This window comes from Aegilops tauschii, chromosome 7 (assembly GCF_002575655.3).
Source record: "Aegilops tauschii subsp. strangulata cultivar AL8/78 chromosome 7, Aet v6.0, whole genome shotgun sequence".
In the NCBI taxonomy this organism is placed as follows: Eukaryota; Viridiplantae; Streptophyta; class Magnoliopsida; order Poales; family Poaceae; genus Aegilops; species Aegilops tauschii.
In genome coordinates this window covers 550,760,531-550,788,072 of record NC_053041.3, presented here as the reverse complement: position 1 = coordinate 550,788,072, position 27,542 = coordinate 550,760,531, and the positions used below count along the sequence as shown (strand labels likewise).

The window sequence follows — 27,542 nt, the reverse complement described above, 5'->3', positions numbered from 1 at the left end:
AAATGATTTTTTATTCGAAAAATGTTAATCAAGCATTTGAAAAAAAAATGGTAAGTTTGTGTAGAAAAAATGATGACCATGCGTTGAAAAAATGTTAATCTAGTAGCATTTGACAAGTGTTAATCAAGCATTTGAGAAAAAGGTTAAATGTGTATAGCAAAAAAAGTTAACCATGTATAAATAAATGTGAAACTTGTATTTGAAACATTTGAAAAAAAATGTAAAATATGTATAGAATAACTATTGACCATGTTTAAAAAAAATGTTAATCTGATATTTGAAAAATGTTATTCAAGCATTTGAAAAATGTTCAATGTATATAGAGAAAATGTTGACCATGTATTCATTAATGTAAATCTTATATTTAAAAAAAATGAAATGTGTATTAGATATATACCAAAGATGTTCATAGAAAAACAATAAAAACCCGAGAGAAAACAAAAGAAAACCAATGAAAAACAAGAAAAAAATAAATGAAGAGTAAAGGAAAGAAAAGAAAAAAGATGGTGAAAACGAGAAGAAACAAAGAAGCCAAAATAAAAATAAATAGAAACAATAAAAATAGAGAAAGAAACTAAGTAGAACCGAGGAAAAAAACTAGAAAAAACAAAAACCAGTGATAAACCGACTCTTTTTTGTTTAACATGGTCGCAGCCTGCTAAGTTGACACGGACCGGGTGTTGGCCGAGTAGCTAGCAGCGCTATGCTGCAATCTGGAGGTGGTTGGTCTCCACTACTGCAACACAGGTCTTGTTGTAGAATTTTTTTTGCAACCGAGGTTTTGTTGCAATTTTTTTTTGCAACTGAAGTCTTGTTGCAGAAAAATTAACAAGAAATTTTTTGTTGCAAAACGTATATCTGTCGTAGAGCATTGTAACACCGCATATGTTTCAGAAGCAAGCATAGCTCCCGTTGTAGAACCGAGTTCAATAAAGGATCCTATGCGGGACCTCACTTGGACACGTGTCACGCAAGTGAGGTGACGGCCGCGGCCGCTGTGATCTGCCAGGTGATGGTAAGTGTTTCCCTTAATATATTGTCTAATGTTTCGGGGCCATAAAACCTTGAGGACGTCCAGCTTCAGCCGGTCTCTATCCTGCGCGGCAAACGTCCCAGCGGCCATGAGACACGCCACGTCGCCGTAATGGGTGGCTTACCATCTGACAACGAGTTTTGGGCCCTAACTTGTGTTCGCCGATCAGTAACAACGCCACTGCGCGCGAGCTTAACCATAAGCAGTCGGAGGCGGACTGTGGACATGTCCTGTAGATGATCGGCGCCGTCGCTGTCCCCCGGCAGCCGATGCGACGACGCGATTTAGATCCGCGCCTATAAGTTATGGCCGCGGAAGCTGCGTGGTACTTACAGCAGCTAAACGGAACTAATTAGCCAGACATGGGGAAGACGCCGGAGAAGGAGAATCCAGAGGAGAAGAAGAAGCTGGAGAAGCTGCGGAGCGCGGCGCAGCGGCAGAAGGCGAAGCTGTACATCATCGCCGCCTGCATCGCCCTGCTCGTCTGCGGCTGCCGCAGCGACAGCAAGCAACCAAAGCGTACGTGTGTGCATTATAGTATACTCGTACTTATCCAGCCTGACAGTGTATAATGAAGAGCCATGCATACGTACGCACTACGCACGTACAGCACACGAACATCACATCAGAACTCCACGAGCATCACTGTCATAATAGCTTTAATTTCCAGCCTGAAAGTACATTTTTCTTCAGTCCAGAGATTTAATTATTTGGTGACAACAGTTCATGAGCTTCAATCAGTTAGGGCCTTAGGGGTCTAGTGATCTGCTGTATCTTAGTATCCAGCAAGGCCAGTTGCTCAGTTCATCCCGCATTTCGGTTTTGTTACCGACATTTCAGTTGTAAACTCGTCCGACTCCTGCGATTATGAAATGTGCTCGAAAGCTGCTATCATGCATCTGCATAGCGGTTACGGACTGATCGATTCAGTTTAATCATGGAGCTACAGCCTTTACTTATTACTACATTACATGATTGCAGGTCAGAAACGGGATGGGAAGAAGTAGCGGGCAGAAAACCGCAAATCGGCAAAAAAAAAAAAAAATACCACCATCATAGTATATCTACTGAACTTGATTGGTATGCAACAGTTTGAAGTTTGAACACGCCAATACAGTTGGTACTTGCCGATTTGCTCCGCTCCCTGTCTCCGGGTCGCCCGTGACTCGTGAGCCGTGATACAAAACGAAGAACTCAAGCCAGGGAGTGAGGAAAGAGAACAAGAACGAGAGCAAAAGTCAGATGATTCAGGTCATCTCTGTTTCTGTTTCTTCATCTCTTTTTGCGGGAATTCAGGTCATCTCTTGTCGCCGCTCCGTTTCGAAGTGACGAACAATGGAACAAGAACGAGAAGAAGAAAAACATGACGAAATTTGGAGCTAGGCTGGAAGGCCCAAGAGCCCAAGACACACACAATCCAGAATAAGACCATAATTTGTAAATAAAGACCATGAATCACAAAAAGATTATGTACTGCCCACTATTATTGGACTGTGAAACGAGTCGACCATTGTAGATTCGCCATGATGTCGATGGGCTATATAGGCATGTAGAAGCCGCCACGTGTCTTTTGGAATCTCAAAGCAGTTCTTCCCCACAGCCACAAGACAGACTTGATCCTTTTCTTTATCGATTTTCACTTGACGACTGAGCCTTCGGGGGAATGGAAATGGGCGAGGCCTCGCACCCGGGGCATCCGAGAGCGGATGGGAGTTGGCAAAGTGATAAGAGAGGGCCGACGCGAACTCATTGGGGATTTGAGGTGCTCGGCCGGCCTGTACGCTTGTCTAGCAGCGGGGTCGAGCGCGCCGGAAGCTAGGCCAATACGATGCCTGAGGGAGGAGGGCCACGGCAGATCTGGGCGACGGAACAAGGAGGGCAAGGAGTCGACGCTGGCGGCGGCGGCGGCGGGACTGTACAAGGACTGGCGAAATATCATTGCAACATGGACTATACAAGTGAACAGTATCTAAATCTTGCACTAAATGACTTTTCAAAAATGTGGAGCTTTGACATATAAATATCATACATTATTTAGCACTGCCACAAAAAGTTTGAGGATTACTTGAATTCATTTTAATTTTGTTTAATACTGCGCCCAAAGAAAAGCCTGGCTAGTGGGACCCGGTCTGTAAGAACCGCTGAGTATGGGCTTGTGCTATCTGAAAACAATCTGGACCCGGTCTGGAAGGAGTAGCATACAAGGACTCGCGAAATATCATTGCAGCATTGCAACCGGGAGGCTAATTATATGGCGCAGAATTTAGATAGACATGTTTTTTTGCTTTGAACTCTTCTATATTTTGGGACGATGACCCCCTAGTTTCATCGTTCCGGATGTTACAAACGATCTATCTCTATTTAAGTTGCAATAAGGAAGCAGAAGCATTTTTTTTCCACATGTAAATGGGCTGCTACAGTAGCTGCCCTATGAACAAAACTGAACTGAAAACTAGTAAACCTGCTGCTGCTGAGGTCCTCAACTTCTTCCTTCAGGACTTTGCAACTTCCGATATGTCATCACCATCATTGGTCCATAAGTTGAAAGGGACATGGGCATCACTCTCTAGCATTACTTTGGTCATTTTTACATCAACCTCTATCTGAACATCACATCGCAAAGACATTGGCAGCAGTCTTCAGTCTTCCATTTCCATCCGTCATCAGACACCCTGTAGTAGCCTCATAGGCAACCTGTTGAAAACTAGCATCAACATTGATTTTCATGATGTCCGCAGCAAGAGGCCTCCAAACTACACAAATACACCAATCTTTCTCTGTGTCTTATATATTCTCGACTCCGGCGACCTGTATCTGTTATTTTCCCGAATTTATGAGCGGCACACCTCCAGTGAAAAGACACAAAGTGAGTAGGTGACGCATTCCCGTCTGGTTATTCTCTTGTTCTCACAAGGATTTATCATCTTGTGAAGTTTTAGGTCCAGATTCAGAGCGCAGCTCATGAAACAAAACAGCAAATTCAGTTGCGATAGTTTTATCCACAACCTGGTTTGAATTAACTACTATCCATACTATGTTTTGCAACTTCTTTTCTATATCAAGATGGGGTTTTAAATGGCATCTGAATTTCTGTGACATGACAAAAAATCGCGACCATGTCTAAAGAAACAGATTTTCAGAGTGAGGCCACAACGGTAGCACCACCACACTGAGTGAGGCCACAAGATAGTCTTCTATGCCTACAGGGATGCATTCAGTCAAAGCACGGAAAGAAAAACATATACTCCCTCCGTCCGAAAAAACTTGTCTCTCAAATGGATGTATCTAGCACCAAATTAGTGCTAGATGCATCCATTTGAGAAACAAGCTTGGGACAAGCTTTTTCGGACGGAGGGAGTATTTCTAGTATTATGTCACTTTAATTTAAATCCCTTTAAAATTCAACAGTATTGAAAAGATATTTCATTAGTCAAATAAAAAGTAAAGGAATATTCCAAAGTGGTTGCACTCAATGCACAAAGCAATAGTGCAAACTAACTGTGCAAATGGATTCGTACGAAAATAATTCTATAGACTGCAAAACAAAACAAAAAAGTTCATTCATATAGAAAAAATTAATAGATTTCTTTGGACAGAGAGACATGACTGACAATAGGTATAAGGCTTTCTTTTTCCCAAATGATAAGTGCCAATACAGGAAAGGAAATAACAGAAGTTCGTGAGATTACATAGTGAAGTGCATATACAGAAGTAAAAGCAATCAGATCAGCTACAGAGTTGTAGCCTCGTGAGAGGTACAAGATTATTTCTAGTAAATAAACTGAAATATGTCATGGTTGTTGCCCTCTTTAATACACAAAAGAATACCAACAGTGTGATCAAAAGAACACTTTACAGCAGTGTATAATACCAACAAAAGACTTAACATGACTTGTATTAACTGGCGTTTATTTTTCCTTAAAAATATGGCACCTTAAGACCAAGCTAGCGCCTGAAGTGTCCACATACTTGTCATGTTGTGATAGACAATACTTTGATCATGCCCACGCATGTCTCTTTCCTCTCCATTCTAGAGTCTCCACCACGCAAACCCAGTCCAAAGCAAGTTTTTCACTGCTGTCAAAGCAAGGAGTCCAGAATAAGACCATTGATGCTTCACAGTTTTCCACCGGTTTGTATGGTTGTCATGAACTCTTGACTTTTGGCTCCACCGTGCCTTTTACTGCTATGACCAGACAATTGAAGCTTGAGCACTTATATCTGTAGTATCTGGCATCCTCAGGTTTGCCATCCTCTTCAGTTCATCATGCATCTCCTCATAGATTTCACCTTGCTCCTCTTCCTGTGCACCCAAGCAAATTCTGCCTCGATGGACACCATCTTGGCCGGCCAAGCACTTGCTGTCAACGCAAAGCTCGTCTCCAAAAATGGCAGGTATGCGCTTGGCTTCTTCAACAAAAGCAGCAGCAAACCCTCCCAAGACACTACCAACTGGTACCTTGGCATATGGTTCAATACAGTACCCAAATTTACTTCTGCGTGGGTTGCAAATAGGGATACACCAATCAAGAACACCACCTCACCGGAGCTCACAATCTCCCACGATGGCAACCTTGTCATCTTAAACCGGTTCACCAAGTCCATAATCTGGAGTACACAAGAAAACATCACAAGAAATAGCACCACTGCTATGCTCTTGAGTAATGGAAATTTCATCCTAACAGACTCTTCAAACTCATCAGAGGTTCTGTGGCAGAGCTTTGATCACCCCACAGATACACTTTTCCCTGGGGCGAAGTTAGGATGGGACAAGGTCACTGGCCTGAATCGCCGCCTTGTTCCTTGGAAGAACTTGAACAATCCAGCTACCGGTGTCTATTGTTATGCGTTAGACCCCAGTGGTCTCAATCAGTTCATGCTTACACCGTTGAACTCCTCCATACCATATTGGTCGACAGGTGTATGGAACGGCGAATATTTTCCCTCAATACCAGAGATGAAAGTCAGCAACCCAGTTTTCAACACAACATTTGTCATCAATGACCAAGAGAGGTATTTGACAGTTAACTTAGTCAATAAATCTATGGTTACTCGTAATGTAATGGACATCTCAGGTCAAAGAAAAGCGTTCATTTGGCTGGAGGACTCACAGGATTGGACAATGATCTATGCCCAACCGAAACTTCAGTGTGATGTCTTTGCAATCTGTGGATCTTTCACAATTTGCAATGATAATGCGCTTCCACATTGCAACTGCATGGAGGGCTTCACCATAACATCCCCAATGGATTGGGAGCTAGAAGATCGAACAGGTGGGTGCTCAAGAAATACTCCGTTAGACTGCATTAGCAACAAAAGCACAACTCATACAACAGACAAGTTCTACTCTGTGTCATGTGTTGAGTTTCCGGAGAATGCCCCAAAACTAGAAGCTGCTGCAAGTGCGAGCGAGTGTGCACAAGTTTGTCTGAGGGATTGCTCTTGCACCGCATATTCCTTCAATGATGGAAGATGTTCTATCTGGCATAATGAATTGCTCAATATACGAGCGCTAGAATGTAGTGGTACTTCAAGTCCAACTGGAGAAACTCTTTACCTTCGCGTTTCTGCTAAAGATTTCCACGGAGTGAAAAACAACAGAAAGGGGATTGTTATTGGAGTTGCAACTGGTACATGTGTTTCTGCTCTAGTTTTATTTGCACTTGTTGTCCTGGTAATGATTTGGAGAAACAAAAGCAAGAGCTCTAGCCATATACTCGATGGTGTTCAAGGTTGCAATAGAATCATTGCATTTAGATACACTGGTTTACAACAAGCCACAACAAAATTCACAGATAAGTTGGGGGCAGGCAGTTTTGGTTCTGTATTCAAGGGTTTTTTAAATGGCTCGGTAGCTATAGCAGTGAAAAGGCTTGACGGTGCTTATCAAGGAGAGAAGCAATTCAGAGCTGAAGTGAGCTCAATTGGAGCTGTCCAACACGTCAATTTAGTTAAGCTTGTCGGTTTTTGTTGTGAGGGTTCCAAGAGGTTGCTTGTTTATGAACACCTATCAAATCGCTCTCTTGATGTCCATCTATTTCGAAACAATTCTATGATATTGAGTTGGACTATTAGATATCAGATAGCCCTGGGGGTTGCTAGAGGTTTAGCCTACTTGCATGAGAGCTGTCGAGACTGCATCATACACTGTGATATTAAGCCAGAAAACATACTTCTTGATGATTCACTAATTCCCAAAGTTGCAGACTTTGGGATGGCAAAGCTATTGGGAAGGGAATTTAGCCGAGTACTGACTACAACGAGAGGAACTTCCGGGTACCTTGCACCTGAATGGATTAGTGGCGTTGCCATCACACCAAAAGTTGATGTGTATAGCTACGGGATGATGTTGCTGGAAATAATATCTGGAAAGAGAAACTCATGGGCACCATGTACTAGCAGTGGCAACCTTGACGTGTATTTCCCTGTGCATGCCGCACAAAAGCTTCTTGAAGGAGATGTCGGGAGTTTGGTAGATGACAAGCTACATGGTGATGTCAATTTGGATGAAGTTGAACTGGCTTGCAAGGTTGCATGTTGGTGCATCCAAGATGAGGAGCTTGATCGGCCAACAATGGAACGGGTGCTTCAGATTCTTGAAGGACTAGTTAAGATTACGATGCCTCCTATACCAAGACTGCTCCAAGCTATAGCTTGAATCTCATTCAACATGATCCTAATCCTTTTGTATAAGGAAAACTAGATGGGTTGTACCTGGAGATGTTATAATACAGATGTGCATATTTAAAAGAGATTCAGATGTTATATAATACAGATATATGTACTATACAAATGTAGTGCTTGTGATTGCAGATGCGGTTGTATTCCATATATTGAATTTGTAGTTATTTGAATGTACTCAGTATTGTCGTACTTTAACTGTCTGGATCGATATCGAAATAAGCGCCATAGGGAAACTAGATGGATTTCATGTTCAGATGTTACAAGACAGATGTGTATATTCAAAACTATAACATAGTCTAGGGATATGTGTATGTTACTCTCCATTGTGGCTAGTCTCACATTTTCTCCGCTTACAACAGTAACACCAAATCTGGTAGTTTCACCCTTGCTCGGTGATGGCAAGCAAGACTGCAGCGAGAGGTTGCACAGAAACTCACCTGAGCACGTGAGACGCGGTAGCAGGCAACTTTTGCCGGCGGTGGGGAAGACGGCGACGATCTTGATCTCCGGCGCGGGAAGCTGCACAATTAAATGAGGGGAAAATTAGATAAGAGTCCAGTGGCGCACTATGAGACCGGTCTGGAAAATCTGCGGCGGGGGACCCGATCCCAACCTCACCTCCGGGGCATCCAAGAGGTCCATGGGCAAACTCGCTGGGGGTTGCCCGGCATATGCTTTTGTAGAGGGAGGTGTTCGCGGGCAAGGAAAGTCGGCGGGTGCTCGATTCGAGCGGGCGCCGGCGCGGCGAGGGCGGACGAGGCAGGGGCGGAGGCCCTCGAGGGCGCGCTGGACGGAGTAGGGCCGCGGCTGGTCTGGGCGACGCGACGCGACGCATAAGAAGCCGCGGGATCTCATTGCGCGGTGACGCTGGCGGTTACGGCGGCGCTGATTCGGTGGGGCGGCGGAGGTCAGGGGAAGGCCTGACGAGCAGGACCCGGTGGGCGTAGGGATGGCAATGGATATCCATTATCTGCGTACCCTGTGGGTAAAAACCCTATTAGGGTAGGGGTGTGGGAAAAAAATTACCCATGAGTACTTAAATGGGAAATATCATACCCATCGGGTAGAGAGGGTACGGGTATGGGATCGTATAACCCATGCCCGCGTACCCATGTACCATCTAAAATGTTGACAGGTGGGTTTCCGTTAATATTCCAATGTATTCATTTCCCTTCTAATCATGCTAGGTAAAAACTCTAATGTGTATTCAAATTATCTCTATAATTTATCATGATTTCGTGAACTAAAAGTGTATGCATATGTGTTGTTATTTATGATTATGTGTTGTTGTTTAACATTTTTATATGTCACTTTATAGGCAAGTATTTTTCTTTATGAGAATATGTTGTTGTACATTGCTGTTTAAAATGTGTTGCTATTAATAATTTATGATTATATGTTGCTTTTTACAACTATTTTCTACTCAATTGATGTGTTGTAAACGCGGTTATTTGTATCCGCGGGTACCCATATACCCTGGCGGGTGACAGGTATGGGAAAAAATTGTACTCTTGACGGATATGGGCATGGGTGATGGGTAAACTCAGGGCGGACGGGTAAGGGTATGGGGTAGCTCCACCCGTACCCATACCCTGCGGGTGCCATCCCTAGGTGGGCGGGGGCATCTTCCAACGGCATTTTGTTTCAACGGGAAACAGTCAAACAGCAGTATCACAATCAGGCTGAAGGCAATTAAAGGAAACCTTTTCTTTCACACTATTAGAGCATTTCTAGCAATTGTTTTTGGTCAGTATACTTGGTGTTATGTTTATCCAACCTCACCCTCTGATGATGATATTAGATTGCTCAAATAAAAAGCATATGAATACTCCGTAAAGGTTACAGTCAATGCACAGAGCGATAATGTAAACTACTCAAGCATAGGAGCATTGTGCAAATGGATCCCTACGGAGAAAGTAATTCTGTAGACTGCGAGCCTACAAAACAAAAATGTTCGGACGAAGGGAGTACGCATTGGAGATGCCCTTGGGCTGGTCACACCGGGGGCACTGAGTTATTTCTCGCGTTGCACGCTGGGCAGTCGATCGTCACCAACCGAATAAGGCAATTCGATTATTAGTTTAGAGCCTTTGTTTGAGTACCAACTCTACCGTACCACCGAGGAGAGCTTATTACAATGTTTTAAATAGCGGGCTATGGAAAATAGCGGCAGGGCTCCAAATCAGCTATAGCGGGCTAAAGCAGGTTATAGCGGGCTATTTGTGAAGGCGACCATTTAGCAGCACCCTGCTGAAAAGGCTATAGCGGAGCTATAGCCGGCTATTTAAAACTATGTGAAAGGGCATGTAGCCCCTAAGTGTGGTTTTGGTAATTGAATGACAATCTCTATGGACTAATGTTTTCAGTGAGATATATTTGAAGGTTTTGTCCATAGATGGTGCCTCAAGGATATTGGATGGAATCAAGGATGAAGTCCATATATATGAAGATAATGCCTCAAGGATATTGGATGGAATCAAGGATGAAGTCCATATAGATGAAGTTATATTTGCTCTAAGCTTTGGTATTAAATGACAATTCCTATGGAGCATCAAGTGCATTGGATCTTATATGAAGATATGTTCCATAGTGATGCTTGAAGTTCTTTGGGTTGTTATGTGAAGATTGCCATCAAAGCATCCGAAGAAGTCCTCATGGTATCCCTCTCTGGATACCCCATGCACACGGGCTTATACCGTGCGCACGGGGTCGAGTGTCAACTCTCTGGATACCCCGTGCTCACGGGGCCTAGGTGTTGGCTCTCGAGATTCCATATCCAGCGAGGTTTCAAGTTGGTCTTCTGAGGATCAAGGCTTGAGAGAATAATCAAAGAGAAGAATTCGAGTTATGGTTTCAAGACAAGATCATGGTGAGCTCATGTGTTGGGTTTCGGTTGATCAAGCCTTGAAGAAAGCAACTAGAGTGAAGAATTCATTATGCCTCTCAAGACAAGATCATGTTGATCAAGTCTTGAAGCAAGCAACTAGAGTGACGAATTCATTATGCCTCTCAAGAGTTTGGGATGGAGTTTTTAGAAGGGCAAGTGGTGACCAAGATGATATTCATAGTGGAACTTGATATGGTAATGAAAGAGTCTTTGGTGATATTGTCTTGAAGCAATGAAGTGAAATGAAGAGTTCATTGTGGCTTTCAAGAAACCAAGATGGAGCGTGAAGTAAAGATGTTGGTTGACCAAGATGAAGCTCGAAGAGTATATCTAAGTGGTCAACTCACAAAGCACAAACAATGTACCACGTGAGATCAAGTGATCTAGTGGTATGGTAAGTAATTGTGAATTGTGCTTTGTTACCTAACCCGTGCTATATGTTTGTTATGTCTATGTGGGTTAGGTGTTTCTCATAGGCTTGCATCAAAAGGAAAGATCTCGTGTAGCCTATGTGTGGATGACATCAAGTGGTGATGGTCATCGGATTCGAGGAGTCCAAGTGCAAGATGAGATGACATCAAGTGGTGATGGCCATCGAGTTCGGGGAGTCCAGGTGCAAGATGAGAAGCCGGAGGTTATATGCTTTGAAGCTTGTGGTCCACATCATGATAATGTGCATGTGAAGATGGGCTTGAGATAAGGCTTCCCTCATTGCATCATGAGGAAGCAATTCGAGTATCTTCACCAAGTGGTCGTGGACAAGAAAGGGACTTGAGGCAAGCATTAAAGTCATCATCAAGCTCAAGTTGAATGTGCAAGGCAAAGGTATACCTTAGCTAGGTTTTCCTAGTTTTGCCGGTCTCATAGTGCTTGGTGGGAGACCGGATTATAGGTTTGATAGCCGTACTATCAAGAGGGACTCTCGGGCAAGTAGCTTGATCACGTCGCATGTAGAGAGCTCAAACCTTTGCATTACTTGCATCATTCTTTCTTGTTGATCTTGGGTGGTTCTCTATCTGAGGACCTTGGGCTTTTCCATAGCTTCAAAACGAGCCCAAGATCATCGAATTTGGAGTCCGTATGCCAAAGTTATCAACGTTTTAGTGGGCTGTTGCTGGCTGTCCTGGGGACTCCGTGTGCACGGGGTATTTGACCCCCGTGGGCACGGGGCCCCATGTGCACGGGGCTTGTACCGTGCGCACGGGACCCCATGGGTACGGGGTCTAAACCCCCGTGCACACGGGGTGCCCAGGAAATGCCCGTTGGAGCCCCAACGGCTAGTTTCTGAGTTTGGCTATTTAAGGGCCCTTTCCTCCCACCGGTTGGGGGTTGGTTCTTACACTTCCAAAACACCATTTTGAGCCTCTCTACACCTCTCCCAAAGCCCTTTCTCCCCTCTATGTGAAGGGGAATTTGTGGATGGATTTGTGAGCCATTTGTTGATCATATCCATTGCATCCCCTCTCCTCAATCTCCTACTTTCAAAAGTGCATCTTGTGAGATTGAGAGAGTGTGTTGAGCATTTGTTGCTTGGCATTGCATTGCATTTGTTGCATTGGTTTGAGCTCCCCACATCGATTAGTTTGAGTGAGAGTCCGTGAGTTTATTACTCTTGGAGGTTTCGGCCTCCTAGACGGTTTGGTGATATTCATTGTGAAGATTGTGAAGAGGCCTATGTGGCCAAGGTTCCCCCGGGAGCTTCCTTTTGTGGTGTGATCCAGGGAAGGGTGTGAAGTGGCCTAAGTGGTCAAGGTTCCTCCGGAAGCTTCCTTGTTTGTGGTGTGCTCCGGAGAAGTTTGTAAAGGTGTGGTGGTCGCCTTCAAGACCAACCCCGAGTGAATCGAGGCTCATCCGTTGGGGGTGACTCGAAAAGGAGAATACGGTGAGTCACTTGGTGACGCCCCGGAGCTTTGGCTTCGGCACCGCTCTAACGGAGATTAGCACTCTCACGAGTGTGAACTTCGGGATAAATCCGCGTCTCCGACTCACTTGTGGTTATCTCTTACCCACACCCTTTACTTACCGCAATTCATACTTGCTCATATTGATATATCTTGTGCTAGTTGAATTGCTTAGTTGTTCCTACATTTCCATATCTTGTGATATAGTTTGTGCTTGCTAGTTTCCTTAAGTGCCTATCTTGTTTAGCATAGGTTGTTGGTGCACTTAGTTGAGCCTAGCATATTTAGGATTTGTGCTTGAAAGGTATCCGTTTAGTTTAATTCCGCATTAGGATAAAGCCAAATCCGTAACAGTTTTAAAACGCCTATTCACCCCCCCTCTAGTCGTCATCTAGATCCTTTCAATTGGTATCAGAGCTTTGGTCTCTCCTTGCTAGGCTTCACCGCCTAGAGAGTAAAGATGTCGACTAGTGGTATAGTGCACGATGACACTTTCTGTTTTAGTGGCACAAACTATCACCTGTGGAAAATTCGCATGCTTTGTCATTTCTGGGCCATGGGTCCAAATTTTGTGCGAATTGTTCTTGTAGGGGCTTCTCCATGGAAGGATGAACTTTTTCCATCTATTAAGGAAAATGATGATATGCTTTGTGGGTATGGTGCAAAGAATGCCTTAATCCGGTCTATATCCCTCGAAGTGTTTGAGTCAATTATGACGTGTGCGTCGGCTCATGAGATGTGGACAAAACTTGAAGAAATATATGGTGGGTCCAATCTTGATGAGGTCAATCATATTTCGGAGGTGTCTCTTGAGGAGTTCTCCACATCTTCATATCATGAAGAACTCCATATTGCTTCTTCCTCCGTGTGCTTGGACATTTCAACTTCTTCCACCTCACCATCATATGACATGTCCCAAGGTAATGACATGGTGAGTGGAAATATAATTTGTGATGATGATGTTGTGCTCAACATTGATGATCTTTCATGCATAAATGCTAATTTTGTAGCTTCTTTGGACTTGAACACATCTAGCAAAAATGACATACATTCTTGTGTTGATAGTCCTTACATATCATATAGAGATTCCCTGAATACTTGTTGTGATGATATGCTTGATTCTCCTTGTTGCCATGATATCTATGCTTCTATTTCCTCTAGTTGTTGTTTGACTAACCATGTAGAGGAAATAAGAGAAAATGGTGCACACATCACTAATGGAGAATTTGCTAGAAGAGCAAAGAAGGAAATCACTATGTTGGAGAGGAAATGCTATGAGTGTCAAGAGGATGGACATGGATATCCTACTCTTGATGATGAAGAATCTCCCTCTCCAAAAGAATCATCATCAACCTCCGATGTTCACATGTGCCTCATGGCAAGAGGTACTACCGAGGTATCATCTACTCTTAGTAATGATAATGATGAGAGTGATGATGAATGTGATAGGGATATGAGTCAAGAAATATATGAAATTGGTAATTCTCTTCATGGAGTAAATAAGAACACTTATGAGATATTTAAAGATCTTATTACTCATTTTGGAAAGTGTAATGATTTACTTCACGAAGAGCAAGAACAAAATGATAAACTTGATTGTAACCTTCTTGATGCTCTAGAGACTCTTAGAGACTTAGAATCTTCCAAAGAAGAGATTGAAGTTGCTCATGATAAACTTAAAGAGGATTTTGAGCACCTTGACCTTGGCTACAAGAATGTCAAAGGAGAGCTCGCCAAACTCTCTAAGTCTTATGAGGAACTTCAAGCTACTCATGTGAAGTCTCTAGTTTCTTCTAGCTCCTCTCATATTGTCAATGATGCTTGTGCTACTAACTCTACTTCTTGTGAAGCATCTATCTTGAAGGAGAATGTTGAGCTACGGGCTCAACTTGTTTTGCTAACTAGCAATTATGGGAAATTAGAAGAAAGTCATGAAACGCTCTCGGGCTCTCATGATGACCTTCTAATCTCCCATGAAAGGCTAAAGTTAGCTCATGAGGCTATTGTGACTAAGGTAACATCTTGTGAGCCTCATGTGGACATTAGCACTATTTCTACTCAAAATGCTTTATTGACATGTGCTAGTCCTAGTGATTCATCTAGACATATTATTCCCAATTCTTGTGATGAATTTCTCTCCTTGCCTTGTTGCTCTAACAATGAAGTTTCTACTTCCTCTAGTACTTTTGTTGATACTAACCTTGTAGAGGAAAACAAAGAGCTCAAGGCCCAAGTCACTAATTTGAAGAAAGACTTGGAAATGTGTCATGAAGGAAATTCCACTCTCAACACTATCTTGAGTGTTCAAAAATCCCCTCATGATAAGGGTGGACTTGGTTTCATCTCCAACAACAAGAAGTCCAAGAAAAAGAAGAAGGGACAAGACCAAGTCAAGAATGATGCCAACATTACATGCTTCAAGTGCAAGAATGTTGGACACCATGTGAGAGATTGTCCATTGAAGAAGAAGGCTTCAAATGTGAAGCAACAAGGGAAGCGGCCTCAAGTTCAATCTCAAGGTCAACCTCAACTTGAAGAAAGGCCACTACCAATGATGAACCAAGATAATGCTCCCCAAGTTGAGAAAATAAAGAAGAAGAGAAGGGGGAGCACATGTTGCTATAATTGTCGTGAGAAGGGACACATATCCTCATCTTGTCCCAACGGTAACATCCCTAAGCCTCCTCTAGTCAATGATCATTATTCACTTAGGAAGGATGTTGTTGGCAATTTGTTTGCCAAGTTTGTTGGCGCCCAAAGTGGCTTGGAAATGGAAAAGGCCATTTGGGTTGCCAAGCCTATTGTGACTAACTTCTTAGGACCCAACTTGGTTGGGTACCATCAAGCTCAAACTTGATCAATAGGTGTGTGGAGGACATTGGAGATTTGGCTAGTTCATAAAGAAAAGGATATCCACTATTTATTTGTTCGAGCCAAGTCATGTGGATTATCTTCATATTATCTATCCAATGTTCCTCTTTGCGGTAACTTGTATTTATATTGCTTACATTGAAAGTTGCTCGCCCCGTGCATGCTTAGGTTTTGTATCTAGCATGTGCATCTATATGTTGTGTTTCTTAGTATGCTTGATTTGTGTTATCTAGCATGTGTAGGTTGCATTGCACATTATATAGTGGTGTTTGCTGTTTTGAGCCTGTATTGTATCATGATTGGCTCTTGCAAGATATTAGTGGATCATCACATTATGGGGGAGTGTTTTGTTGTGTGCACATCACAAACCCAAAATGTGAATATGAGAAATGCCACATAGTATTGATATTCAATCTTATCTAGTCACTATGTGGTATGTCAAGCTCATTTGAAATTCAAATTCTCAGAGTATCCACTAATTATGTCTTGTTGGTTGTTATTTACCTTTGTTGCGTGCTTCGTCGCGGTGTCCTGTGAGGTTCTTCAGTAAGTTTCTGGACACCCCGTGTGCACGGGGTACCACGAAACTTACTGGACACCCCGTGCGCACGGGGTCCTGGACCCCCGTGCGCACGGGGTGGGTGAAAATCACTGGACACCCCGTGCACACGGGGTCCTAGACCCCCGTGCGCACGGGGTGGTGTTTTTTCTCTGGACACACCGTGCGCACGGGGCTGACCTAGCCCGTGCGCACGGGGTCCTATGGGCAGAAATGTCCACCCGGCCAAGTACGCTTTATTTATCTTTCTTTGCTTTGGAGTTGTTGATGATCCTGTGCATCTTCGTAATCTACCCCCGAGTGTTAATTCCAAATACCATTTGTATTCTCTTACAATTGGTATTTCCTCATGTGGTAGATCCTTATGATCATCTTCTTCTCGGCTTGTGCTTCAACTTGCCTTATCTCACTGCTTGTGCTATCTATTATCTACTTGAGTAAGATAAGCCTTTGAGCATGTGTGTATTGTATATCCTATATGCTCTTTGGTTTTTGCTTAGTTCATATGTTGTACTTTGTGTGCGGTCCTGTGTGGATTCGTCACTTTGATATAATTTGGACAACTTGAATACTTTGTGATATTATCGGAGTATTCTTCGGTTAAGTGTTCTTTTGTCCAAATTGTATCTCTCTGGATCTTGGTAGGCATGAGCATGCATATTTATTTATATTCTTCTGCATGCCTTGCTTGCTACTTGATCCTCTATGTAGGGTAAACTCCATAAAATCATTAATGGTTAAAAGTGTGCATGAACTTCAAGTTCATATCCTTTTGCACATATTTAATGTGGAGTTTTCCCTATATATTGTGGTTGTCCTAACTACTTCGGACCCAATATGTTTGGGGACCAAATTGTACCTTAATGTGTTTTAGGTACTGTGGAGAAGCATTGGATGCTTGGCTTATTCACAAGGAAGGTGGAGACACCATGGAAAATTATTAGAGCCAAGCTTGGTTGATTCTTTGATTTGAGGGAGAAGATAAATGAAAACCCGATTCGGTTGTAAGTGTTTCATTCTCATCAATTCAACCCGGTTAACATAATTTGGGTCTTTTTGTTGGATATGCATCAAACTCCCACACTTACTGTATTCTCAATAAATCCACGGGATGTATTGAGGAAATGGTGAATGTGGAGTGTGATGAGAATAACAGCTTCCATGCGGAGCAATTTGTTTCAAGTGTTGTAGGTGATGAGGCTCCTTCCCAAGCTACAAGTACAATGGGGATTGGTCATATTCTTCCACAAGAAACACCCCTTGTCCATGTAGAAGAAGAAGGAGTAAGAGCCCCTCTTGTGGATCCACCACAAGGGAAGTCATCACCCCCAACACAAGAGCAAGATGCTATGGGAGATCATTTACCTATCCAAGAACAAGATCAAGTCCCTCATGTTCATGGGCTAGATCAAGGGCCCCTTGAACCAATGCTCTCTCGGTAACAAGTACTTACTTCATGCATTTGTTTAAATTAGAGTCAACATTGTGTATGTTGCATCATGGCATGTTTAGTACTTGTTGAGTTTGTGTTTCTTGCAACAACTTAAACCTCCTTATTGCATCTATGAGACTTTTGAGAAGAAGCATATCATGGGGATCTATAAAACCATGCTCATGGTTCACTTATCCCAAATATGCCAATTAAGCAATTTATTGCATACCAATTCCTCAAAGTGCTCTTATGTGCAATATTGATAAAATTGCAAGAAACAATCTTTTTGGTTGTGGTATTTGCTCTCATGCTTAGTAATTCATTTTTATGCAAATGAGATCAGTTTGCGCCATGTGCCTTGTGCCATGTGCCATGTGACAAAGCCCTACGCTAAGATCAAGTTTGTATAAATAATGGATTCATTTTTGGATATCATGTTCTTATCTTTTGTACCTTTTTGTGTGTGCAAGTTTCTTTGTGGATGCTCATCTTGATGATTATTGGCCACGTAAGAAACTTATACACATGAGAAAGTGCATATCCCTCTTTGATATCCTTTCGTTTCCTTGCCGGTCCTTGGAATTGTCTCTTTTTATTCTTTGGTGGATCCGGTAAGAGGTTGAGTAGTGAGTGCTTGTATGTATTGCATATATCATTGCACTCATGAGTTGTTGGATATATTTTGGACCCTTGCTTAGTCAAGTGATGATCCTATTTTGTGCACGTTGTATCCAAGTACAAAACTAAATAATGCACAAATCATGGGGAGCTTCTCTATGTTCTTTAGAACACTCCTATGCTCATATCACAATATCTTTTTGGTGCATTTTATGGATCCTCAATATAGTGTGAATTTCTTCATTTGTTCGTAACTGGATATGTGCATTTGATTCCACTCACAATATGAGAAATGCACAAATTAAGGAGGAACTCATACTATATTGGTCTTCTAGATTTTTTCTCCATTTTGGCACTTGTTGCCAATGGGGGAGAAGTTTAGAGGGTTTAGGTGAAGTAGGTTGGTTCATGCATATCAACATTTGTTGTGGTTGTTGCATGGATGTGTATATAGAGGAAACTCCACCAAGTTCTTCCATGCATATATTGTGGGGGAGTTTGCTCTATATAGTGTGGTTCTACTAGCATCAAATTCTTGTGTAGTATTTCGATGGTAGTACAACCGGTTTTGATAACATCAACTATCTTTGTGATATTTGAGGCTATCAAAACCACCTCAAGTATTCAATTTATTCTCAGATAGATTGCATACTTGTTTTAAATTCATTATATAAACCCTCTTGTTGAGATTGTCATCAATTACCAAAATGGGGGAGATTGAAAGGGCATGTAGCCCCTAAGTGTGGTTTTGGTAATTGAATGACAATCTCTATGGACTAATGTTTTCAGTGAGATATATTTGAAGGTTTTGTCCATAGATGGTGCCTCAAGGATATTGGATGGAATCAAGGATGAAGTCCATATATATGAAGATAATGCCTCAAGGATATTGGATGGAATCAAGGATGAAGTCCATATAGATGAAGTTATATTTGCTCTAAGCTTTGGTATTAAATGACAATTCCTATGGAGCATCAAGTGCATTGGATCTTATATGAAGATATGTTCCATAGTGATGCTTGAAGTTCTTTGGGTTGTTATGTGAAGATTGCCATCAAAGCATCCGAAGAAGTCCTCATGGTATCCCTCTCTGGATACCCCATGCACACGGGCTTATACCGTGCGCACGGGGTCGAGTGTCAACTCTCTGGATACCCCGTGCTCACGGGGCCTAGGTGTTGGCTCTCGAGATTCCATATCCAGCAAGGTTTCAAGTTGGTCTTCTGAGGATCAAGGCTTGAGAGAATAATCAAAGAGAAGAATTCGAGTTATGGTTTCAAGACAAGATCATGGTGAGCTCATGTGTTGGGTTTCGGTTGATCAAGCCTTGAAGCAAGCAACTAGAGTGAAGAATTCATTATGCCTCTCAAGACAAGATCATGTTGATCAAGTCTTGAAGCAAGCAACTAGAGTGACGAATTCATTATGCCTCTCAAGAGTTTGGGATGGAGTTTTTAGAAGGGCAAGTGGTGACCAAGATGATATTCATAGTGGAACTTGATATGGTAATGAAAGAGTCTTTGGTGATATTGTCTTGAAGCAATGAAGTGAAATGAAGAGTTCATTGTGGCTTTCAAGAAACCAATATGGAGCTTGAAGTAAAGATGTTGGTTGACCAAGATGAAGCTCGAAGAGTATATCTAAGTGGTCAACTCACAAAGCACAAACAATGTACCACGTGAGATCAAGTGATCTAGTGGTATGGTAAGTAATTGTGAATTGTGCTTTGTTACCTAACCCGTGCTATATGTTTGTTATGTCTATGTGGGTTAGGTGTTTCTCATAGGCTTGCATCAAAAGGAAAGATCTCGTGTAGCCTATGTGTGGATGACATCAAGTGGTGATGGTCATCGGATTCGAGGAGTCCAAGTGCAAGATGAGATGACATCAAGTGGTGATGGTCATCGAGTTCGGGGAGTCCAGGTGCAAGATGAGAAGCCGGAGGTTATATGCTTTGAAGCTTGTGGTCCACATCATGATAATGTGCATGTGAAGATGGGCTTGAGATAAGGCTTCCCTCATTGCATCATGAGGAAGCAATTCGAGTATCTTCACCAAGTGGTCGTGGACAAGAAAGGGATTCCAACTTGAGGCAAGCATTAAAGTCATCATCAAGCTCAAGTTGAATGTGCAAGGCAAAGGTATACCTTAGCTAGGTTTTCCTAGTTTTTCCGGTCTCATAGTGCTTGGTGGGAGACCGGATTATAGGTTTGATAGCCGTACTATCAAGAGGGACTCTTGGGCAAGTAGCTTGATCACGTCGCATGTAGAGAGCTCAAACCTTTGCATTACTTGCATCATTCTTTCTTGTTGATCTTGGGTGGTTCTCTATCTGAGGACCTTGGGCTTTTCCATAGCTTCAAAACGAGCCCAAGATCATCGAATTCGGAGTTCGTATGCCAAAGTTATCAACGTTTTAGTGGGCTGCTGCTGGCTGTCCTGGGGACTCCGTGTGCACGGGGTATTTGACCCCCGTGGGCACGGGGCCCCATGTGCACGGGGCTTGTACCGTGCGCACGGGACCCCGTGGGCACGGGGTCTAAACTCCCGTGCACACGGGGTGCCCAGGAAATGCCCGTTGGAGCCCCAACGGCTAGTTTCTGAGTTTGGCTATTTAAGGGCCCTTTCCTCCCACCGGTTGGGGGTTGGTTCTTACACTTCCAAAACACCATTTTGAGCCTCTCTACACCTCTCCCAAAGCCCTTTCTCCCCTCTATGTGAAGGGGGATTTGTGGATGGATTTGTGAGCCATTTGTTGATCATATCCATTGCATCCCCTCTCCTCAATCTCCTACTTTCAAAAGTGCATCTTGTGAGATTGAGAGAGTGTGTTGAGCATTTGTTGCTTGGCATTGCATTGCATTTGTTGCATTGGTTTGAGCTCCCCACATCGATTAGTTCGAGTGAGAGTCCGTGAGTTTATTACTCTTGGAGGTTTCAGCCTCCTAGACGGTTTGGTGATATTCATTGTGAAGATTGTGAAGAGGCCTATGTGGCCAAGGTTCCCCCGGGAGCTTCCTTTTGTGGTGTGATCCAGGGAAGGGTGTGAAGTGGCCTAAGTGGTCAAGGTTCATCCGGAAGCTTCCTTGTTTGTGGTGTGCTCCGGAGAAGTTTGTAAAGGTGTGGTGGTCGCCTTCAAGACCAACCCCGAGTGAATCGAGGCTCATCCGTTGGGGGTGACTCAAAAAGGAGAATACGGTGAGTCACTTGGTGACGCCCCGGAGCTTTGGCTTCGGCACCGCTCTAACGGAGATTAGCACTCTCACGAGTGTGAACTTCGGGATAAATCCGCGTCTCCGACTCACTTGTGGTTATCTCTTACCCACACCCTTTACTTACCGCAATTCATACTTGCTCATATTGATATATCTTGTGCTAGTTGAATTGCTTAGTTGTTCCTACATTTCCATATCTTGTGATATAGTTTGTGCTTGCTAGTTTCCTTAAGTGCCTATCTTGTTTAGCATAGGTTGTTGGTGCACTTAGTTGAGCCTAGCATATTTAGGATTTGTGCTTGAAAGGTATCCGTTTAGTTTAATTCCGCATTAGGATAAAGCCAAATCCGTAACAGTTTTAAAACGCCTATTCACCCCCCCTAGTCGTCATCTAGATCCTTTCAATTGGTATCAGAGCTTTGGTCTCTCCTTGCTAGGCTTCACCGCCTAGAGAGTAAAGATGTCGACTAGTGGTATAGTGCACGATGACACTTTCTGTTTTAGTGGCAGGTACGCGCTTGGCTTCTTCGAAACAGCCAGCAAATCCTCCAAATGGTACCTCGGCATATGGTTCAATACAGTTCCCAAATTTACTTCAGCATGGGTTGCAAATAGGAATAACCCAATCAAGAACACCACCGCCATGGAGGTCACAATCTCCCAGGATGGCAACCTAGTCATCTTGAACCATTCCACCAAGTCCATAATCTGGTCAACACAAGCAAACATCACAAGAAATAGCACCACTGCTATGCTCTTGAGTAGTGGAAATCTCATCCTAAAAGATTCTTCAAACTTATCAGAAGTTTTATGGCAGAGCTTCGATCACCCCACAAATACATTTTTCCCAGGAGTGAAGCTTGGATGGGACAATCTCACAGGTCTGAACCGCCAGATTGTCTCTTGGAAAAACTTGATGGACCCAGCTACTGGTGCGTACTGTGAGATATTAGACCCCAGTGGTGTTGATCAGTTCTTGTTTACACCATTGAACTCCTCCATACCGTACTGGTCGACTGGTGTATGGAATGGTAAATACTTTGCCTCACTTCCAGAAATGACAGCCAGCAACCCAGTTTTCACCACAACATTTGTCAACAATGACCAAGAGAAGTACATGACATTTAACTTAGTCAACGAGACTATGGTTACTCGTAATGTAATAGACGTCTCGGGTCAAACAAAACAGTTCATTTGGTTAGAGGGTTCTCGGGATTGGACAATGATCTATTGCCAACCGAAGCTTCAGTGTGATGTCTATGCAATCTGTGGACCTTTCACAATTTGCAATGATAATGCGCTTCCACGTTGCACTTGCATGGAGGGCTTCACCATAACATCCCCCGAGGAATGGGAGCTAGAAGATCGAACTGGTGGGTGCTCAAGAAATACCCCATTAGACTGCATTAGCAACAAAAGTACAACTCATACCACAGATAAGTTCTACTCCGTGCCATGTGTTGACTTGCGTCGTAATGCCCCAAAAGTAGAAGCTGCTGCAAGCGCAAGTGAGTGCGCACAAGTTTGCCTGAGTGATTGCTCTTGCACTGCGTATTCCTTCAGCGACAATAGGTGTTCTATTTGGCATAATGAATTGCTCAACATAAGAGCACTGCAATGTAGTGGCAGTACAAGTTCAACTGGAGAAACTCTTTACCTTCGTGTTTCTGCTGAAGATTTCCACAGAATGAAAAACAACAGAAAGGGGATTGTTATGGGAGTTGCAACTGGTACAGGTGTTTCTGCTCTAGGATTATTTGCACTTGTTCTCCTGGTAAAGATTTGGAGAAACAGAAGTAAGAGCTCTACCAATATACTAGGTGGTGTTCAAGGTTGTACCAGAATCATTGCCTTTAGATACACTGATTTACAGCATGCCACAACAAAATTCAGAGATAAATTGGGGGCAGGCAGTTTTGGTTCTATATTCAAGGGGGTTTTAAATGACTCGGTAGCTATACCAGTGAAAAGGCTTGACGGTGCTTATCAAGGAGAGAAGCAATTCAGAGCTGAAGTGAGCTCGATTGGAGCTGTCCAGCACATCAATTTAGTTAAGCTTGTCGGTTTCTGTTGTGAGGGTTCCAATAGGTTGCTTGTTTATGAATACATGTCCAATAGCTCTCTTGATGTCCATTTATTTTGAAACAATCCGATGATATTGAGGTGGACTACTAGATATCAGATAGCCCTGGGGGTTGCTCGAGGTTTAGCCTACTTGCATGACAGATGTCGGGACTGCATCATACACTGCGATATTAAGCCAGAAAACATACTTCTTGATGATTCTTTCATTCCCAAAGTTGCAGACTTTGGGATGGCAAAGCTTTTGGGAAGGGAATTCAGCCGAGTACTGACTACAATGAGAGGAACTGCAGGGTACCTTGCACCTGAATGGATCAGTGGTGTTGCTGTTACACCAAAAGTCGATGTGTATAGCTATGGGATGATGTTGCTGGAAATTATATCTGGAAAAAGGAACTCAAGTGCATCATGTTCTAGTGGTGGCGAGCTTGATGTTTATTTCCCTGTTCATGCCGCACACAAGCTTCTTGAAGGAGACGTTGGGAGTTTGGTCGATCAAAGGCTATGTGGTGACGTCAATCTGGATGAGGCTGAACTAGCTTGCAAGGCTGCATGTTGGTGCATCCAAGACCATGAGCTTGATCGACCAACGATGGGACAGGTAGTTCAGATTCTCGAAGGGCTGGTTGAGATCAGGATTCCCCCGGTGCCAAGTGTGCTCGAAGCTATGGCTGAAAGTTCGCATTCCATGTGATCCTAATCCTTTTGTTTAAGGGAATCTAGATGGATTGCACGGATATGTTATGATACAGATGTTTATATTTGAAACTACAGATAAACTGTCCCCTCCTACATGAGGGACTTGCTCGATTATGATTGTAAGAATGATGTTTGAATTATATAGATAGGTTTGAAACTATAGATATATTTACTATACAAATGTAGTGCCTATGATTGGAGATGCAGCTGTACTCCATATTATAAAGTTGTAATGGTTTGTATGTGCTACCACACTTTCATTGTTTGGATCCATGTTGCGCCATTATCTTATATTCCTTTGTAAAGAAATATAAGAGCATTTATAGATCACTAAAGTACTGATGTAAACACTCTTATATTTCTTGATGGAGGGAGTATTTTTTTCTCCGCTAAGAACGGCAACACCAATTTCGTAGTTTCATCCTCGCTCGGTGTCCGTGATACTACACTGCAGCGAAGAGGTGGCACAGAAACTCACCTGAGCCCTCGAAACGCGGTAGCACACAGTTTTTGCTGGCGGTGGGGAAGACGGCGACGATCTCAATCTCCGATGCGGGGACCTGGAAAATTAAATGAGGGGAAAATTAGATTGAGTCGAATGTGGGGAGTGGAATTGTGCGAGACTCACCAGTGAGGGAAATCGACCCGGCGACGAGTGACACAGCGGCGCGGCGGGGGGCTTGCTCCCGACCTCGCCTCCTGGGCATCCGAGAGTGGAGGGGAGTTGGGAAAGTGGAAGAGGGGAGCGAGACACACTCATTGGGGTGCTCAGCCGGCCTTTGCTTTTGCAAAGGGAGGCGGTCACGGACAAGGCGAGTCGACAAGTGCTCATCTGCGGGCCCTGGGCCGGAGCCCGCTTGCAGGCGGCGAGATCATGCGGGAGAGTGGGAGGATTGTATTCTCGGTTAAGCACGGGTAGGTCATGCGGCGCGGGGACGGGAAGGTGAGGAGAACTGAAGGAGGCCGGTGGATTTTGAGAAAGAAGCTGACAACTGAACAAACCGTAAAAACAGGAATTACATGAGAAACCGTAAAAGTCAATACATAGCTCACGCTCTGAAATAACTGAACAAGCGTTCGGCATGTGACTGAAGAATTCAGGTTGCTGACAAGGAGGGCGCGGGCTCTCATCCCGCTGTGCTGCACGAGGGTAGGGCGACACAGCTTTCTTTTATTAGAGTTGTGTCGAATATTATTGTACAACGTAGGTTACATTTGGACTATGTGTAGATAGGATATGGAGTCGTGTCCAAGTAGGACAGTGGTATCTAGGCCTCTTATATAATGAGAGGGTAGACACACGATGTAGCTCATGCCAACATAATTGCAGGGGCACGCGGGGGAGTCGGCGGCGTGTGCCGGCGCCTGGACGGCCGGGGTGCGGTATTGTGACGGTGTCATGGGGAGGAGCGCACGTAGTCAGGCCCCGAGAATGTAGCCATATCGGTGAATCTAGTTAATAAATCTCGGTGTCGTGCTCATGTGATTGCTCGGTTATCGGATGATCGACGGAGCGTCTCGGATTTATTTTAACATCTTTGGCGCGGCAGGGCAGCAAGCCAAGTCAGGAGAGGCGGAGCGAGAGGTTAGGGGAAGGTCTGACCATAAGCGGACAAACCCAGTTTTTCTGCGCAGAATGCCAAGAGAGAAAATCGATCACACGGACACCTCATTTTACTTCTGGGCCAGTTAAAATGTTCTACTCCCTCTGATTCATAGTAATTGTCGATGATTTACTACGATATATTTTACATTGCTATCTTGAGTTCTTGACCATATGCCATTTCAATTCTACATCGACGTCTTCTCGTGTGAGCCGGAAAAATTTGTAGCCTTCGAAAAGAGAAAGAAATTACATAGTTTGATTGATGTGATATCATAAACTGTATTATATACTCGTACATAAGGCAGCTTAAGAAAAGAGGAGGACGTATCTAGTGCACCGGCCTAATTCATGCACCCAATGCACCGATGCTAGATGAGCCATTGGATTGAAAATAGAGGGAGATGAGCTGGCTAGAGAGATGGATGGTTGGTGCATTTGCAAAATAGTCCTTCTATTGTTTAAAAATCAACCCGCACTCCATATCTCACATTCTCAGTCTTTGATCAATAAAGCTGTTTGTTTATTTATTTTCTGTCCAAATAAAACCAGGTCATATATTTTGAATAAGGTGTCTGATTTTGAAACTGTTTTGACCGACATGTTTGTTTTAGTGATATCTTTGACCATACGTCAAGTTTTGAGTACAGTTTAAAAAGCAACAAAAAATATATATTTTCAAAATATATTCAGCATTGATATTGTTTCAAAGGTCTCGTCAAGACAAATACCACAGTCAAAACCGATCCAAAATCAAACATGCGATTTAAAATATGTCACCTTTTTTTGTTTTTGAGATAAAAAAATCTGAACGTACATGTTTAGAGGAGTGAGAGATGTGGAGTGCGGGTTGATTTTTATAAAGTCAAGGGTGGCCTCTGCAAAAATGCTATAGTCTAATGTGTGACCAAATCTGGGCCATTCCTTTTTCATCTATTGGCTCAAAACCTGCTGGTGCATTGGGTGCATAGATTTGCTCGGTGCATAGAGCACCCGGAGTGTGACATGCCTCTGTTGGTCATACCTTGATGTGAGCCGGTAACCAAATGCCTGGAGCTCATGCTCTCATTCATTCCTCTGCTCCACACAACGCAAACCCAGTCCACAACAAGACCAGCCTGCAGCGTTGCCCCGGCGTGGTGCTACTCATTACCCCCTCCGTTCCTAAATATTTGTCTTTCTAGAGATTTTAATAAATGACTACATGCGAAGCAAAATGAGAATCTACACTCTAAAATATGTCTATATACATCTGTATGTGATAGTCTATTTAAAATCTCTAAGAAGACAAATATTTAGGAACGAATGGAGTAGTTCATTACCACATGATAGTATTCGTCCAGCTACTTTGGCTGTTGCGCTTGACTGTTGACTCCACGGTGCTTATCCACTGCCATGGCCACTGAGCACCCAACTCAATTACATCTGTGGTCTCTTCTGCAGCTGCAAACTCGCCCTCCTCTTCAGAACACCATGCCTCTCCTCCCCCATTGTTTTCACCTTGCTCTTCTTCCTACGCGCCCCAGCAAGTTCTGCCGCAACGGACACCATCTTGGCCGGTCAAGCACTTGGTATCTACGACAAGCCCGTCTCCAAGAATGGCAAGTACACGCTTGGCTTCTTCAACACAAGCAGCAGCAAACCCTTCCAAGACACCACCAACTGGTACCTTGACATATGGTTCAATACAGTCCCCAAATTTACTTCAGCATGGATTGCAAATAGGGATAACCCGATCAAGAACACCACCGCCCTGGAGCTCACAATCTCCCAGGATGGCAACCTAGTCATCTTGAACCGGTCCACCAAGTCCATAATCTGGTCTACACAAGCAAACATCACAAGAAATAGCACCACTGCCATGCTGCTGAGTAGTGGAAATTTCATCCTAATAGACTCTTCAAACTTATCAGAGGTTCTGTGGCAGAGTTTTGATCATATCCCACAAAAACACTTTC

General features: G+C 43.4%; 2 protein-coding genes and 1 pseudogene across 8 annotated transcripts; 2 read left to right on the top strand and 1 right to left on the bottom strand.

The window, feature by feature from the left end:
• Positions 1–3,253: 3,253 nt before the first annotated feature.
• LOC109782493 (uncharacterized) lies at positions 3,254–24,802 on the bottom strand. 7 transcript variants are annotated; one of them, XM_045230923.1, is made up of 4 exons: positions 24,610–24,802; positions 24,460–24,541; positions 8,155–8,236; positions 3,254–3,727 (listed from the first exon to the last, which is right to left on the bottom strand). In XM_045230923.1, exons 1-4 carry the CDS (start codon positions 24,739–24,741, stop codon positions 3,697–3,699), a joined length of 327 nt encoding a protein of 108 aa, XP_045086858.1. In that variant the 5' UTR covers positions 24,742–24,802; the 3' UTR covers positions 3,254–3,696. The 7 variants fall into 7 exon arrangements, with proteins under 7 accessions (XP_045086858.1, XP_020196703.1, XP_020196704.1 ...); XM_045230921.1 differs by lacking the exon at positions 3,254–3,727 and adding an exon at positions 7,614–7,747; XM_020341114.4 differs by lacking the exons at positions 24,460–24,541; positions 24,610–24,802 and adding an exon at positions 8,331–8,690 and having other exon boundaries at positions 3,259–3,727.
• LOC141027764 (G-type lectin S-receptor-like serine/threonine-protein kinase At2g19130) lies at positions 5,301–7,845 on the top strand. Its single transcript, XM_073505140.1, has one exon. It carries the CDS (start codon positions 5,301–5,303, stop codon positions 7,689–7,691), a length of 2,391 nt encoding a protein of 796 aa, XP_073361241.1. The 3' UTR covers positions 7,692–7,845.
• On the top strand, positions 13,881–24,439 carry LOC120969555 (G-type lectin S-receptor-like serine/threonine-protein kinase At2g19130; annotated as a pseudogene).
• Positions 24,803–27,542: the final 2,740 nt, after the last annotated feature.

Excerpts from the sequence above, each read along its gene's own strand:
- LOC109782493 (XM_020341114.4), bottom strand. The coding sequence starts at position 8,572 with ATGAGATCCCGCGGCTTCTTATGCGTCGCGTCGCGTCGCCCAGACCAG. Across the intron at positions 8,237-8,330 it reads TTGGATGCCCCGGAGGTGAG|CTTCCCGCGCCGGAGATCAA; the intron begins GTTGGGATCGGG and ends TTAATTGTGCAG. Across the intron at positions 3,728-8,154 it reads ACCGCGTCTCACGTGCTCAG|GTTGCCTATGAGGCTACTAC; the intron begins GTGAGTTTCTGT and ends AGTTTTCAACAG.
- LOC141027764 (XM_073505140.1), top strand. The coding sequence starts at position 5,301 with ATGCATCTCCTCATAGATTTCACCTTGCTCCTCTTCCTGTGCACCCAA.